Source organism: Rattus norvegicus, chromosome 15 (genome assembly GCF_021556685.1).
Source record: "Rattus norvegicus strain SHRSP/BbbUtx chromosome 15, alternate assembly SHRSP_T2T, whole genome shotgun sequence".
Lineage (NCBI taxonomy): Eukaryota > Metazoa > Chordata > Mammalia > Rodentia > Muridae > Rattus > Rattus norvegicus.
In genome coordinates this window covers 44,542,744-44,557,293 of record NC_141548.1, presented here as the reverse complement: position 1 = coordinate 44,557,293, position 14,550 = coordinate 44,542,744, and the positions used below count along the sequence as shown (strand labels likewise).

The 14,550-nt window shown below is 43.9% G+C and overlaps 1 protein-coding gene across 5 annotated transcripts in view; it reads right to left on the bottom strand.

Annotated features, from left to right (window-relative positions):
- Positions 1 to 3,020: 3,020 nt before the first annotated feature.
- Adra1a (adrenoceptor alpha 1A) overlaps positions 3,021 to 14,550 on the bottom strand; it is a 105,587-nt gene continuing 94,057 nt past the window's right edge. For 4 of the 5 annotated variants that reach the window (XM_087585472.1, XM_087585471.1, XM_087585473.1 and 1 more), the window contains one exon: positions 11,442 to 12,911. In XM_087585472.1, coding sequence (XP_087441598.1) covers positions 12,897 to 12,911 — 15 coding nt within the window. In that variant the 3' untranslated portion in view covers positions 11,442 to 12,896. 5 annotated transcript variants of the gene reach the window in all.

Sequence of the window (14,550 nt, the reverse complement as noted above, 5' to 3'; positions counted from 1 at the left end):
AGCTTTCCATGTGCATGAATTTTGTTTTAAATAAGTGTCTGTCGGGATCAGAGTAGAATAGTAAGCCTGGAGTGAGCACAGAGAATGCATCCCCCCACCCCCATCTACACAACAGTGATTCTTTGTGAGTTCTGTTTGAAGCAATTTACATTTACAAACAGGAGAGATAATTGGCCAGCAGAGTGACTTGGAATTTGCTCTCTGTCTGGGAACACTGGTTCACAGAGTCATTCAATATGTTGGCTAACATCAGAATGGAAAGGGATAGAATTATCACTCAACCTTAGAGACTAACAAATTCAGTGTGGGTGGGGGTATAGGACCTGTGCTGTATAATACCTCAGACATATATCCTGCGGAAGTATTCCTTAAGAATTGAGTGTGATAAAAAGGATTTGCTCTTCTTCAGAATTTTTTATTGGCGAGCATATGTGGTGGTAGGCTTCATAAAGAATCCTTTCAAGTACAATATGTGCTTTGACCCCACATGTCTTCTCTTCCCTTCTTCCCTTTTCTCCCCGCCCTGACATTCTCTTTTTCCCCACCCCTAGGCTCCTTCTGTTTTCTCATAAGTGGGTTTATGTATCTCTATAAAACCTAGGATTTAAAACTGAGAGAAAGCACGAATTATTTGTTTTCCTGAACGTGGCTTATTTTGCCTGATGTGATGATCTGAAGTTAAACCCATTCCCTGGCAAATAGCTTAATTCTTTTATTCATGGTTGAATAACACTTCATTATATATATATAGTTTCCTTTATCCATTGTTGATGGACACCTTGGCTGACTCCCGACTTAGTACTGCAGTGAGCATGGAGGCTCAAGTATTTCTGTGATATGATGACTGAACATCCTTCCTCCTCAGAAGTGGTATAGCAGAGCCAAATGGTAGTTCTGCCTTTTTGCTTTTCGAAGAATCTCCATGTTGTTTGGCTAGCTTGCTGTGCCACCAGCAGTATAAAAGGTTTCCTCTTTCCCCACATCTGGACTGGTACTTGCTGTTATAGTTGTCTTCTTGGCAGCTGTTCTGACCAGGGATGGAACCTCAGTGTAGCTTTGAGTTTCCATACTCACTAAGGATGTTGAACATTTTCCATGTTTGTTTTTTTTTAAAACGAGATTTATTTTTTATAAGCACAGGTGTTTTGCCTGCATGTATGTCTGTGCGCCTCATGTATGCAGTATCCACAGAAGCTAAAGGAGGACTTTGAATCCCTTGGAACTGGAGCTACGGACAGTTGTGGGCTGCTGTGTAGGTGCTGGAAACTGAAGCCGGGTCCTTCAGAAGCCCAGACAGTGCTCTTAACTGCTGAATCATCTGTCCAGCACACACTGCAGTAAGGTTCTTGGTTATATATCTTGTTATATTTCATCTTTTCAGGTCTGTTCCTTAGCTCATGCATTGATAACTTCATTTTTCTTGGTATTCAGCTTTTTGAGGTCTTTAAATACTAGATGTCAATGCTGTGTTTGTAGTGCTGTTAATAAATGTTTTCTCCCGCTTGGTAGTTTGTCTCTTCACTTATTACCTTTCCCCCTGCTGGAAAGTCTTTAACTTCATGCAATCCTGCTTGTTGAGCATAGGCAGTTCTTTCCTACATGTATTTGTGGGATGTTTCTAATAGCTTGAGAGGTCTAGGTCTTAGATATGCTTGGAATCTATGCTGTGCAGGATGATGGAGAAGGAACTAGTTTGTTTTTCTACATGTAGACATGTTTCTCAGGACTACTGGTGGGAAAGACTGTCTTTCACTAAATGTATGTTTTGGCATCTTTGTAAAGAGCAAGGTGGCTACACTTGGGTGGGATTAGTGCTGGATCCTCTGTTTTGCAGATTTATGTGTCTGCTTTTGTCCCAGCACCATGCTACTTCTGTAAACATGGTTCTGAAGGTACAACTGTGACAGTCCGGGTCTGGCTTTGTTTCTTCTCAACGTTGCATGTTTCTCGTGTGTGTGTGTGTGTGTGTGTGTGTGTGTGTGTGTGTGTGTGTTTTAAGGATATGTGTGTTGCATATGTGATATGTAACTTTTTTTTGGATAGTATTACAAGAAGAATGTTTTGAGGTTATCATATAGGAAAGCTGCTGGTTTCAGTATGCTGAATTTGTGCCCTGATATTTTACTGGCAGTGTTTATCATATCTAAGAGTTTTCTGGTGGGATCTTTTGGTCTCTTATATGTGGGATTGTATCATCTGCCTATAGTAGCGTTTGGATTCTTTCTTTCCTATTTGCGGTCCTTTTATTTGTTTTTTTATGCTATTTCTCTAATAAGACTTCAGATATTCTACAGAATGAGACTAGAGAGGATGGAAACCCTGCTCTTGTTTCTAACTTAGTAGTTTTCCCCACCTACTATACTGTTGACTGTAGGTCTGACATAAAAAGCCTTTGTCATATCCAGGTAAACCCCTTCCATTCACTGCTTTTTTTCTGTTTCATTTCTGGTTCTTTGAGGTTTTTATCATGAAGGGATTTTAGACTTCTTCAAAGACCTTTCTGCATCTGTTGTCTGATGGTCGTCTGGTTTCTGCCCTTGCATATTTTACTCTGATGTATTACATGTATTGGTTTGTGCATGTTGAACCATCTCTGCATCACTGGGCCATGCTCATTTGGTCATGGCAACTGATCCTTTAGAGGGAATGGGGCTCAAGTGTAACCCTAGGATTCCGAGGTTCTGACATCATGGTCAGAAAATGATCTCTTATTGGAATCGCTAGGAGATTCTCCTCAGATTGGGTTGCGCACATATTTTTTCTGACTACTGGCCCCTCAATTTGCCTCGAATACATTTAATACCTCCAGATCTGACTTTTATTACTTCCTTTCCTTGCTGCCTCCCTCTAAGCCTGATGAACAGGTCATATGGTCTGTGCCTTGATTGCAGCCAGCACACACACTGCACGTCCATTCTCCCATATGTCGTCCAAACACAGCTTTCCTAGCCTCAGCTACCCACGCCACTTATCACCAGCCATATTAAAGCACAGCACAACTGAATAGTGAGGGCCTTGTGTATTTAGAGAAAGAGGTTTAAAATACTTTATTAGGGAACACTCATCAATATTGAACAAAGCTTAAATACACGGCATCGATATGTATAAGGACCATATAAATTTTCATCATCGTGGCAGACATATTATGAAACAAATAAGATAAATTTATTTTTAACAGTGGGCATGAGCCATACATCTATATTTTAATAATTTATTCACTTGCTTAGTAGTATGTACATTGATTTTCTTGAAAAACAAGAACACAAAGCCAACACGATTGTCTACCATGTCACGTCATAAATAAATGGGCCTGGAAAAAGTTCATAAACACTTACATAGCACATGCCAAGGGCATGGAGTCCATTTAAATGGAATCAAAAGCTTCGAAGCCATTGTAGATGTCTGAGTGTGGCCTATATGCATTAATACACAACAGTGCACACAATTCAAGTACAACAATGCACACACATGGATACATTATTTTCACATGGGAGGGAATTTTCCCTTATAGAGCATAGAGCACATACCAGACGCTCAGCATGATTTACACTAATTGAAGGAAACATAATCATTAACTCCACTGACCAAAGACCAAACCTAGAACTGGTGGGCATAGCTCTCAACCGCTGGGCAGTTAGGAACTGTACCTCCTGGGGATGTTACATATCCCAATCGCCAAGGTTATAGGAGAATAATGGCAGCTGAAACCAGCCAGGCAGCCCGCATCTGCGTCTCTGGCAGCATGGAAGTCTTGTGTGTGTGTATGCAGCAGCTCTGAGGAAGAGACAGGTAGAAAAGCTGCATCAGGCCAGCAAATGTCAGGGTTCATGTCGGAATAGCAGCAGCTTCAGTTTGTTTACTGAGACACACTTTTCCCTAGTCTGAGTAAATTAAGTTGGTGAGCGCTGGCAGACTGTAAAAGTGTAGTCCAAGTCCTTCGATTTATTGCTCTTTCCTCCACTTCCTGGGCTGTGTTTAGTTTGTGATAATCACCAAACACCATTGGCAGAACACTTGTCCTGGCAGAACCAGCTACTGCCCCTTCCTCTCTGGCATGGTAGGCAACCAGTGGGACATTTTAGTGATGCATGCAGTTCACTGCTGTATTTTTTGCAAGATAAAAAACCCCTCCTTATTTCTGAACATATTGCACAATGTTTCCTTGCTATAACAGTTTCTCGACTTTTAATAGCACAGAAGTGCCTTCTGTACAATTTCCTTACTAAGCCTTCTCAAGCCTTTGGCTATTCTTTTGGATTAAATACCTCATGTTTGAGAAAATGTACAATGAAAAAGAAATTAGATATTTTTCTATATAGTCATCTCACTATAACATTGTAGAAAGCTTTGAGAACAAATGCAGGCTACTAGATAACCAATGATAACCAATGCTTTCTGATTATCAGACATGGTGGTCCCACTGGACCACCATTTGCTGTGTCCTGGTTTGTCCAGTGAGTTTTCCATTGTCAGAGAGAGAGAGAGAGAGAGAGAGAGAGAGAGAGAGAGAGGAAAATAGGAGTGGTTTGCCTGCAGGACTTGGGGAGTGAGGTTTGCTGAGTCAAGGGGCTGCCATAGTTAATTGCCTGGCACACCAAAGGGGGGGCAACCCAGCCCATACTTGGGGTGGACTAGCATTGGTGTACTCCTTCCTTTTGGGGAGCAACTTCCTTTATTACTCACTGTCTTTTTCTTTCAGGATCCAGAAGGGATAATATTTTTGAGAAACCTAATTTTGTGGTTAGTTTTGAAGGATCACAGGATCCTCCAGAACTATTCCACTCACAAATTTGTTCCTCCCCCCCATGGAGCATGGATGCCCTGAAGGTGAAGACTATCTCTGTCACTGTTGTTCTTCATTCCTTGGGTCCTAGAAAGCCCGTACTACATCCTAGATCAGTGATGGTGCCCACAGCTGGATGCAGTGGGAGCTTCCTCAGGAAGAAGGTGGGGATTTGTTTTGTGTGCTGGCTTCCCTCTATTTCTATGGATATGCTAGGGTTTGAGGAACACTAAAGGGACTTCAGTGTTTAGCTATTTTTGTGTGTATATGGTGCTGGGGATCAACTTTAGACCATATTCATGCCCGGCCACCCTCAGCCTTTGGTTTGTAACTTGTATGAATCCACTGGGGGAAGTTATCCACGCTCACTTTATGATATTGAACTGCTTTTGTCCCAGTGTTGAAGGCTATGACATGACTGAGATTTGTGTCCCTGTGAGGTGATGCTTGGACAAGGGACATGTCCACATGTTGGGCAGGACTCAGCATCTCTTGAGGTGATCTCAGAAGGACAGAGGATAATTTGGGGAGATTGGATATCAGTCACAGATAGGTATATGACTTTCTGTAATAGGCATATGTTTCAATAAAAAGCAGGGTAGGTGGACCTTTAGGGAACCATATTATGATTTTTTTAAAATGAGTTTTCTTTGTTTTACATTTACTTATTTATTTTGCATGTGTGGTACAGCACATGTGTGGAGGTCAGAGAACAACTGAAGGAATTGGTTCTCCCCCTACCTCCGTGTGGATCCCAGGGACTGAATTCAAATCTTCTGGCTTGGTGGCAAATATTCAGCCATCTTGCTGGCTCCCATAATCTGCTTTTAGACAACCAGGTATCAATGCAACACAACTCTCTCTTTTTACAAAGTAGTAATTTTTACCCTGAATCCCAAACACTCATTTTTAGAGTCAGAACTTGGAGAAGAGGGTTCTTAGAATTGAGATACATGTCTGCCATCAATGGGACAGCCCCATGATGTCCTCCTGACCCTTGAGTGCTTTCTCTCTCCAAGCACTCAGAGAAACATTCACTTGGGTCAAGGCTCTTCCCTTGGCTCTTTCTCTAACCTCACAGCTGCTCCCTAAAATCCAGAACTGAAATAGCCCTGGGCTGTGTTTATCTGAAGCACAGTTGGGCCAAGAACCTCAGCTCAGAAACTGACTTTTCCCTTCTGCTTAGAGCAAATTTGAGATCTGGAGTCATGAGAGACTGTTGGCAAAGAGATAGCCAGAGTCAGCCTCTCAAATGTGCCAGTCATGCTCAGCCATGAGTAGTGTGGACCTTCCCATTAAGTCACCTGTCCAGAGGTTCCCAGAGGTTCTTTGAAGGGCCCATGGTCATATCTGAGGAGAACATGTGACCTACAGCTCACATGACAGGCACTCAATTCCATGCCAACTCCAACTGATCCTGCTAGTAATTGGGAATGGCTGTTCATCTTGTAAACATTTACTTCTGATAGTTGCCAGGCATTGCTTGGACAAATTTAAACTGAAGCTCTGTGTTCAATCCCTTGTCCCTTGTCCTGCACTCAGAACGTGTTTTCTTTCTTGTGGCATCAGTTTTACAGACACACGTGCACCATGCATGTAAAGACTTTCACAGGGCCACTTCCGTAATGTAAAACTTGTCCTGTACCCAGCTGGTAGGTGAGGAAAGCACAAGCACCACTCTGCCTAGACGGTCCCTGGCCAGGTGGGCATCTTCAAAGTAGGTTAGGGAGTTTGACTTAAAAAATGTTAAAGTGCAATGTCCAGGTAAAGGCATCTCTAATCCACAGAAAATAGCACAGTGGGGAAAGGGTACAGATAACTGAGCCCAAGTCTGAGTTTCAGAATGCAGCACCAGGCATGGTACAGCTTCTTTCTGCCTTCCTTTCTAATAATACAGAAGTTATCCATGGCTGCTGGTGATCCCGAAGGAAGCCTGAGGAGGGATGAAGGGTAAAGGGAAGGCTTAATCTCTCAATTGTACGTGGAATGGTCAGGCCTTGCAGGTCCTTAATAACACTCGTCCCATGTAGGGAACAGCTGGGAGGGGAATACACAAAGAGGGTGTGCCCTGGTGTGTGCAGAGGCCTACCATGATTGGTTGGTTTTATCATCTCATGAGGCATCTTCCTGAGTTCACATCTCACACCTACATTTCACAGGTGAAGGTATGGGGCCTGAGAGGTCAAGGAGCTTGCTCAGAGTCACCTCGAGACAGGAGACACACTAAAGCCCAGGACTGATGGCCCTGTCTACAGCTTTCTTTATACCCAATCATGGCATTATTTTGGCTTTCCTCCTGGGCTGGGGTCTGGGTGGAACTGGGTCAAGGTTCAGCATGCTGAGTCTGGGTCAGGTTCACACAAGAGCGTTTCAGAGCAATGGGTGGGTCAAGTCTCAGGCTTCTATTTCTCAAGCTCCCTGAAGACCTTCCCCTCTCTCCATTCGCACAAATCTTTGTGCCAGCTTTCTGTGAAAATCTTTCGTTTATAATATGACTAGAAAATCTTGTCCCTTGGTATGTCATCATTTCAAAGTGTGTTAAAGGGTTTAGCCTGGAGCATGTGTTCTAAAAATATAGCTATGTGTGCATATGTGTGTAGGCAAGAAACAAACCTCAGAAAATGTCCCTCAAGAGCTGACCATCTTGTCTTTTAGGCACACTCTCTCACATTTACCTGGAACTCAGTGAATTGACTAGGCTGGCAAGGCAGCCAGCTCCAGGATCCACATGTCTGCTCCCCATGCTATGAGCTATGGTCCCTTTCTTTCCTTTATTTCTTCCTTCCTTTCTGTCAGTTTTTCCTACCTATTTTCTTTCATGGCTTCTGGGGATTTCACAATGCTTTCAAGGCAAACACTTTATCAGTTGGCTTACCCCCATGAACCTAACAATCTACTTTTTATGACTTCTGCCTCGTTTCTGCACCATGCATCAGAGTCACAGGAAGGAAGGAGTGAGATGATGTTGGTATCTGCTATCTTGGGTTAAGTAACTATGGATATAGCTGAAAGGACGCTGTTTGTAACTTCTTGGGTCTAGAGAATGCAATTTCTTTTTCTTTACATCTAATGAGGAAAGCATGCGTTTTGATTTGGGCTTTTGTAGCTGAGACAGGGTGGCTCTAGCAGACTGCCTGCTCTCACTTGAAGTTAGGGATGAAGGTTGGGTGCAATACTCAACCTAGGAAGGCAGGAGTCAGGCTGGCTGCTAGAATGGAGGTGAGAGCAAGCAAGGGCTTTACCTTTTAATTAAATTAATACGGATTTCATTTTTAAAACAAACAAACAAACAAATAAACAAACAAACAAACCAAAAACAAGTTTGCAGAAAACTGACAATGAATGGTTACTAAGTATTTGCAGGCCATCCTTTTTAACAGCCTTCCTATGTTATCAGCTGATATTTGAGCACCTCTTCTGTAGTAGAAAGTTGCGGCTCACAGGCATCTTGCTGTTTGTTAATGTACCCCATGCCTCTGCTTCTTACAACCACTGTCACTTCTGTTATGACACAGGGACCAGGAAGGGGAGACACTGCATGCTGAGAAGTCATAATCCTATACTCAGATTTTGATCAGAGAGGAGAAAACAACAGCAACAGCAGCAACAACAACAACAACAATAACAATAACAACACACCAGACATCTTTAGGGACACATCAAGACAGAGACCCACATATTCAGACTTATTTTGGGTTGACTTCTGCCTCTAAATACTTCTGTAGGTTTTGATTCCACAATACATTCTCCTTTCTTCACTTCTAGATTGGACTAATGTTAAACATGTCATGGCACCGCACTGTGACAGAGAGAGTGAGACCAGAGATATTTCCTGCCTGAGAGGCTTGGGGTGGGATGAGGGCAGGAAACCAAAGCACAGCTCAGTGTAAGGAAAGCAGAGAGGAGGACGCCATGCTGTGGAGGAGCAGAGGCTTCCTAATGAGGATGGATGATCTCCACTTCTTGACAGGAATCAGGACAGAGGAGAAGACATTGTTCTATGCTTGTCACAGTGAGACTGTGGGGACAGTAAATCTGTCTACCATAAGGGCTGGGGTAGATGATGAAGCAGAAGTAGAATTTCACGAGGTGATGTAGACAGGGTGAGGTGCTCAATGGCCCTGAAGAAGGGCAAAGCACATCACTAGGGTTCTGGGAGGTTTGGGAAGTAGTGAAGAGAAGGGATCCTCAGAGGTCTTAAGTGAAATTTCTTTCAGCAGGAGTGGCCATCGTGACCTTTGTTCTGGTTATTTTGATAGATGGGACCTGGGGTGATCACATTGTTCCCATGGGGCCCTACTGACCCAGTTCTCAGGACTGAGGCTGCCATTCATCTTTCTTCCCACTTTCTGCCTCACTCCAACTGTGTGGTCAAGGGACTGCCCCATTGCATGCTGGGGTTCTGCTTTCTTGGGTGCTGATGTTTCTCATGGAGATCAAATGCCCACCTCACCCAGGACCATGTGCCAGCTTGGGATTCCCCACAGCTGGTGTATAAAGTTATGAAATCTCTAGAAACCTCCAGGTCTCCAACCATTGCTCTGGCCCTTCCAAGTTCTTGTTGATTTGTTCTCCCAGCCATTTCTTCTCCTCTACCTCCTTGCCTGGCTGGGGGTGGAAGGCTTTCCTCTCTCAGGGGTATTGTGGTGTACTGAGTGACAGTACTGAGTGACTGTCCCTGTCCTGTCAGAACCCACATAAGATCAATGTTTATGAGGTACCTCTCAAAATACTCTAAGTATTAAGAGTTTTAAGAATACAAGCAAGTGCATAATTAGTTGCTAAATACATTTTTGCAGACAATTGGCATAAAAACTTGCCAGGGTAGAGGATAAACAGAAAGGGCTGAATTTGAACTTCCTATCCTGGTAAAGGATTATGAATATTTTTTTAAAATTCTTTTGGCATGAGAACAAAAGAGAGAATATGTGGGATCTCATGAGTTGAACTGAATGCCTCCTAAATTCCCACTTCAATTTGAACTTTTTTTTTCACCTCACAATGTGACTGTATTTGGAAATAGTCTTTCGAAAGATAATTAAGGTGCAGTGAGGTCATGGGGGACAGATCTTAATGCAATATGACCAGTGTCCTTGTAAGAAGTAGATATTCTCACAGGGACTTGTGTACACACAGAGAAAAGACCACATGAAAATTCAGGGGGAGGTCAAGACGCAGTGAAGAAGAAACAACCCAATGCCTTGATTTTGTACTTCTAGCATCCAGTACGGTAAGGAAAACAGTAAATGCTCTGGAAGCCGAGCGAGCCTGCAGAATTGGGTGGAAATGCACCTGATAAATGAACACAGGGATATAAAGGCTGAAACTCCCGGCAAAGACTGGAACACATGTGGGGGAAGACTCTCCAGAGTGGAAATTTTCCTTCAAGTTCAAGGGCAGGGTCCATGAAAAGGACAATCCCAAGTCCCAGATGCACATGGACTATGTGTGTTGGGAGGAGCAAGGAACAGAGCCTTGGAGAAAACAGCATCCCTGTGGATCATTAGCCTGGGATATGCTTCCTGATGGATTAGTCATCGCTCAAGGTAAAGGGGAAACTGAGTCTCATGTATCAAGGCCTCGACAGGCTTTAAGGAACTCTTGAGAGGGAAGGTTTATAAGGAAAAAAAAAGACAAAAGCCAGAGACACAAGATGACGAGGGAGAATCAAAGCTGACTTCGAGAGCTTGGGAAAGATGTCCAGAGCATGAGAGTTCTCTCAGATGTCCTTCAGAAATCTTTCCAAGCAGCAGCTCAGGGTCAGGGTAGGGTTGGGGTTAGGGGTAGGGACAGGGGTAGGTTTAGGGTTAAGGTTAGGGCTAGGGTTAGGGCTAGGGTTAGGTTTAGGGTTAAGCTTAGGGTTAGGGTTAGGGACAGGGGTAGGGTTAGGGTTAAGCTTAGGGTTAGGGTTAGGGACAGGGGTAGGTTTAGGGTTAGCGATAGGGTTAGGGTTAGGGATAGGGATAGGGGTAGGTTTAGGGTTAAGCTTAGGGTAGGATTAGGGTTAGATTTGTGGTTGTGGCTGGGCTTTTGGTCAAGTTCAGTGTCAGGGTCAATGTCATGGTCAGGGTTACGTTTTGTATTAAAGTTAGGATCAGGGTTGGGATCGGTGTTAGGTTTCATGTTTAAGGTTGGCATTGATGTTGGGGTTAGGGTTAGTTTTGTATATATGTCATGGGGGAAGTTACCTCCTAACCTTGAAGACTCCTCCCTCATGGCACTTTCTGCTGACCTGCCTTTGTGGTAGGATTCAATGTGGAACTGGCAGGTGCTTTTCTCTGCTACTCCCACCTGATGGGCAATCATGAAGTTCTGAACCTGCTGCGTAATGTAACCACTCACACAGGTTGGGAATGTTGATTTATTCCAGTGGGTATGTTAGGTTAGTGACCTCCTGATAAAAGCATGCTCACCACCTACAGCTGGAGTTCACAAGTATTGGCTCTATAACCAACTGGTGGTGGTGTGAATCAGGGAAGAAAAGTTGTGGCCCATGGGATAAACCTGGGACACTCCTTGCTGTCTTTTGAGTTAATGATGGTCTATATTTTTAAAGGATTTTCCCTCGAAAAGATCCAAAACAGAGATCATATAGTTCACCATACCTAAAATGTTTACCATCTAGCCATTTATGGAAACAGTTGGCCAACTCCTAGTATACATAAAACAGGTGTTTATTTATTTACTTTTGGTTTCTCTAGGAACAACCCCCACCCCATTTTGTAACAATGTCTCTTGGAAAAGCACATTTTCACTTCCGAATAGATGAAACCACCACCTTGCCACCTCATACACTGGGGACTATTATCACCTCTCTTTGGTTTCACACCAGGGTGGTACAATGAAGAGTGGCCATCTGGGGCTGCTGGTCAGAGTATGCCCAAAGGCCCACAGGTTCCCTTTGAGGCCTTTGTGTTCTTAAGGACCTCACAGTGACAGTGACAGTTGGCTTGTCATTACATGTCACCCTATTGAGAAAAGCAATGATTGTCCTGACAATTTCCCTGGTTTGGTAGCAGCTTATCTATGGAGAAAGAACAAAGTGATTCATGCCTGTCTGTTAGCCAGGAAAGCAAGAATGGGTGGCCATGAACTACAGGCTCTTCCCAATTGTTGGCCAGGACAAGAGGGCAGAAGGTCCAGACTGAGCTGGGGTTACAAGTTGGAACTGAAGAAGCTCACTAGGAAAGTCAGTGAGTCAAAATACACAGCGAACTCTGGGGGACACGGAAGCATCACTAATACAGATTGAATATGAGAGCATTCAAAGACGTCCTTGACTCATAACTTCTATTTCTTCACACACCAAAAGTAGATTAAAAAAAACAACAAAACCTTCCTTTCTATTCCTTCTCCCACACTGGAATGACCTGGGTAAGTATGTGGCGATACACATAAACTTAAATTCATATTGGGATTTCAGCCTTCATTCCCCATGACTTCCACAGACACTCATTTTACTCACCCTGTTTTGTAGACCAGGATGCTCATCATATTCTTTTCTCTAAATGCAGTGCTAAGTTGTGCTAGGATTTTTTTCACCTAAATCTGTATTTTCACGACTTAACAAATCATCACCTCCAGCCTTAAGTGAGATGGCTCTGCGTGAGCTACAGGGACAGTATGGCAAGAACTCCCAAATCCAAACCTCCAGTTTCAGGGCAGTTCCTTGCTTATCAGTCAAGGAAAAGCATAACTAAACCTCTCTGCTTTGAGCCACAGCTATGGTCAATCTTCCCTTCAGTGCTCCCTGCCATTCCTAAGGCCTTTGTAAGTTCAGCAGTGGTGTTTTGAACCATGACATTCTCTGCAGAGAGCAGGTAAGCCTCTTTCTCAGCTCACCCTTATGCCATAGGTCTGGGAAACATGAAGGAGATCCTACCAATGGCACCTTTCCCTGGGGCGGGCATTGTCTGCTGAAATCCTAGCTTGCTTCCCAACCCAGGCCCCCAACAGTCATGTCCACTCCTTCATCTTGCGGGGACCTTGGAGGGCGGGAGGCCACTGTTGCCATGGCTTTTGGAAGATGTGGCCTCAGCACAGCTCCTCAGCATTAGTTTGTCAGCCCAGAGCAGGTGAAGTGTTCCAACTGGGCTCTGTCGCACAGGTGGCTTCATGGATAAAAGCCCTGGTAGTGTAAAAAAAGAGACCACAGTGATAGTGAGTATATCTGAGGCCTGCGGATCTGCTACCTGTCTTGTCTTGTCTCCCTGGTTTTCACTTGCCTTTCATCTGCTTGCTTGAACATCCACCTGTTCGCTTTCCCTTTGCAGATGAGCCAATCTCTTCCCTAATTAAGTCAGCAGGCATTCATCGAAGAGGCAGCCTCATATTTTGGCAAGAGGATGGGGACAGAGCTCTCCCCAGAAGCAATTAGGAATGTTTGTTAGCGGTGATTACGGAGTGGTGATTAACACATGAACAATTACCTGCTCAAGAAAATGGTTCCTAAAATAGTTTTGCTCCCCAGGCTTTTACCCCAAAACCTGCTGGTCTAGGAGGTCTTCATGGTGGTTCATATAGAAAAGGAAGCAAACTAAGATGCACAGCTGCTTACCAATGGCCTGTCGTCAAAATTAACCACAGTCTCTGGCTACCTGGAGAGCAGCATTCTGAGCCTTCCACTCTGATTGGCATATATGAAAATTATGAGCCCAGTCCATGCTCTGCAGTTCCTAGTGGAATGCCTCTAGCTCTTCTGTTCTTGCTAAGTTGTAAAATAAAAGTTGGAATGCAGGTGATTGAGAATGAATGTTACACTTGTTTGTGTGTGTTTTTGAAGAGGCATTCTTCCTAGGTGTTCATATAAACCATGACTAGCAATCAGGAGGAGGCTCAGAAGCCTTGGTGCTCTGCAAAGTTTGTTAAACGAAGAGTGATTTCATGCAGAAGCATTCATAGATGAGGCTATGAAAAGAAAAGTGCTTTTCTCACAGCGGATATAGCCTTCTCTCTCTCTCTCTCTCTCTCTCTCTCTCTCTCTCTCTTCCTCCCTCCCCACCCCCCTCTGTCCTCTCTCTCTCTCTCTCTTCCTCCCTCCCCACCCCCTCTGTCCTCTCTCTCTCTCTCTCTCTCTCTCTGTGTGTGTGTGTGTGTGTTTGTGTGTGTCTTGAGTAGTCTAGGCTGGCTCAAACTTACTAAGTATTCAAGGATGACCTTGAACTCTTGATCCCCCTATTTGCACTTCCTGAAAGCTGAGTTTATAGTCATGAGCCACTACTCAGGTTTTAGGTCCTGCTGGTCAAGTGTCCAGGAGGCAAGCACTCTAGCAACTGAGTGACATCTCTGATGCTCTGGAGAGATTTTTTTGACCAAAGAGATCCAAGGTCCTTCTTCATATACAGGGTTTGAATCTAAGATGGGACTCAAATTCCCTACTGCAGTGTCGGATTGATTTTGTGACATAGAGACAACCCGAAAGCAATGGTTTTATAGAACACACAGAAGAGGACATTTTAACTGGGGTTACTCTGGGTAAATTCCTCAAACTCCAAATAGAAGCAGTAAACACGTGAATATAAATACGACAATCATTTGTTTGGCCGCAACCACTTCGGTTTTTGGCACACTCAACAGTACAGACATTTCTGGTGGATGATGAAAATGCAAGTCCACTTCTAAGTTGTTTACCCTGTGTTTGACACTACGGTGGCGTTATCAATTTCTTATAAAGTTGGTGCGCTTCTATCCAGTGTATCCTGCTGTGGAGTGAACAAGCTGTTAGGTACTCGCCTCCTCGGATGGAGGGATGCCGGCAGTGTGCAGGC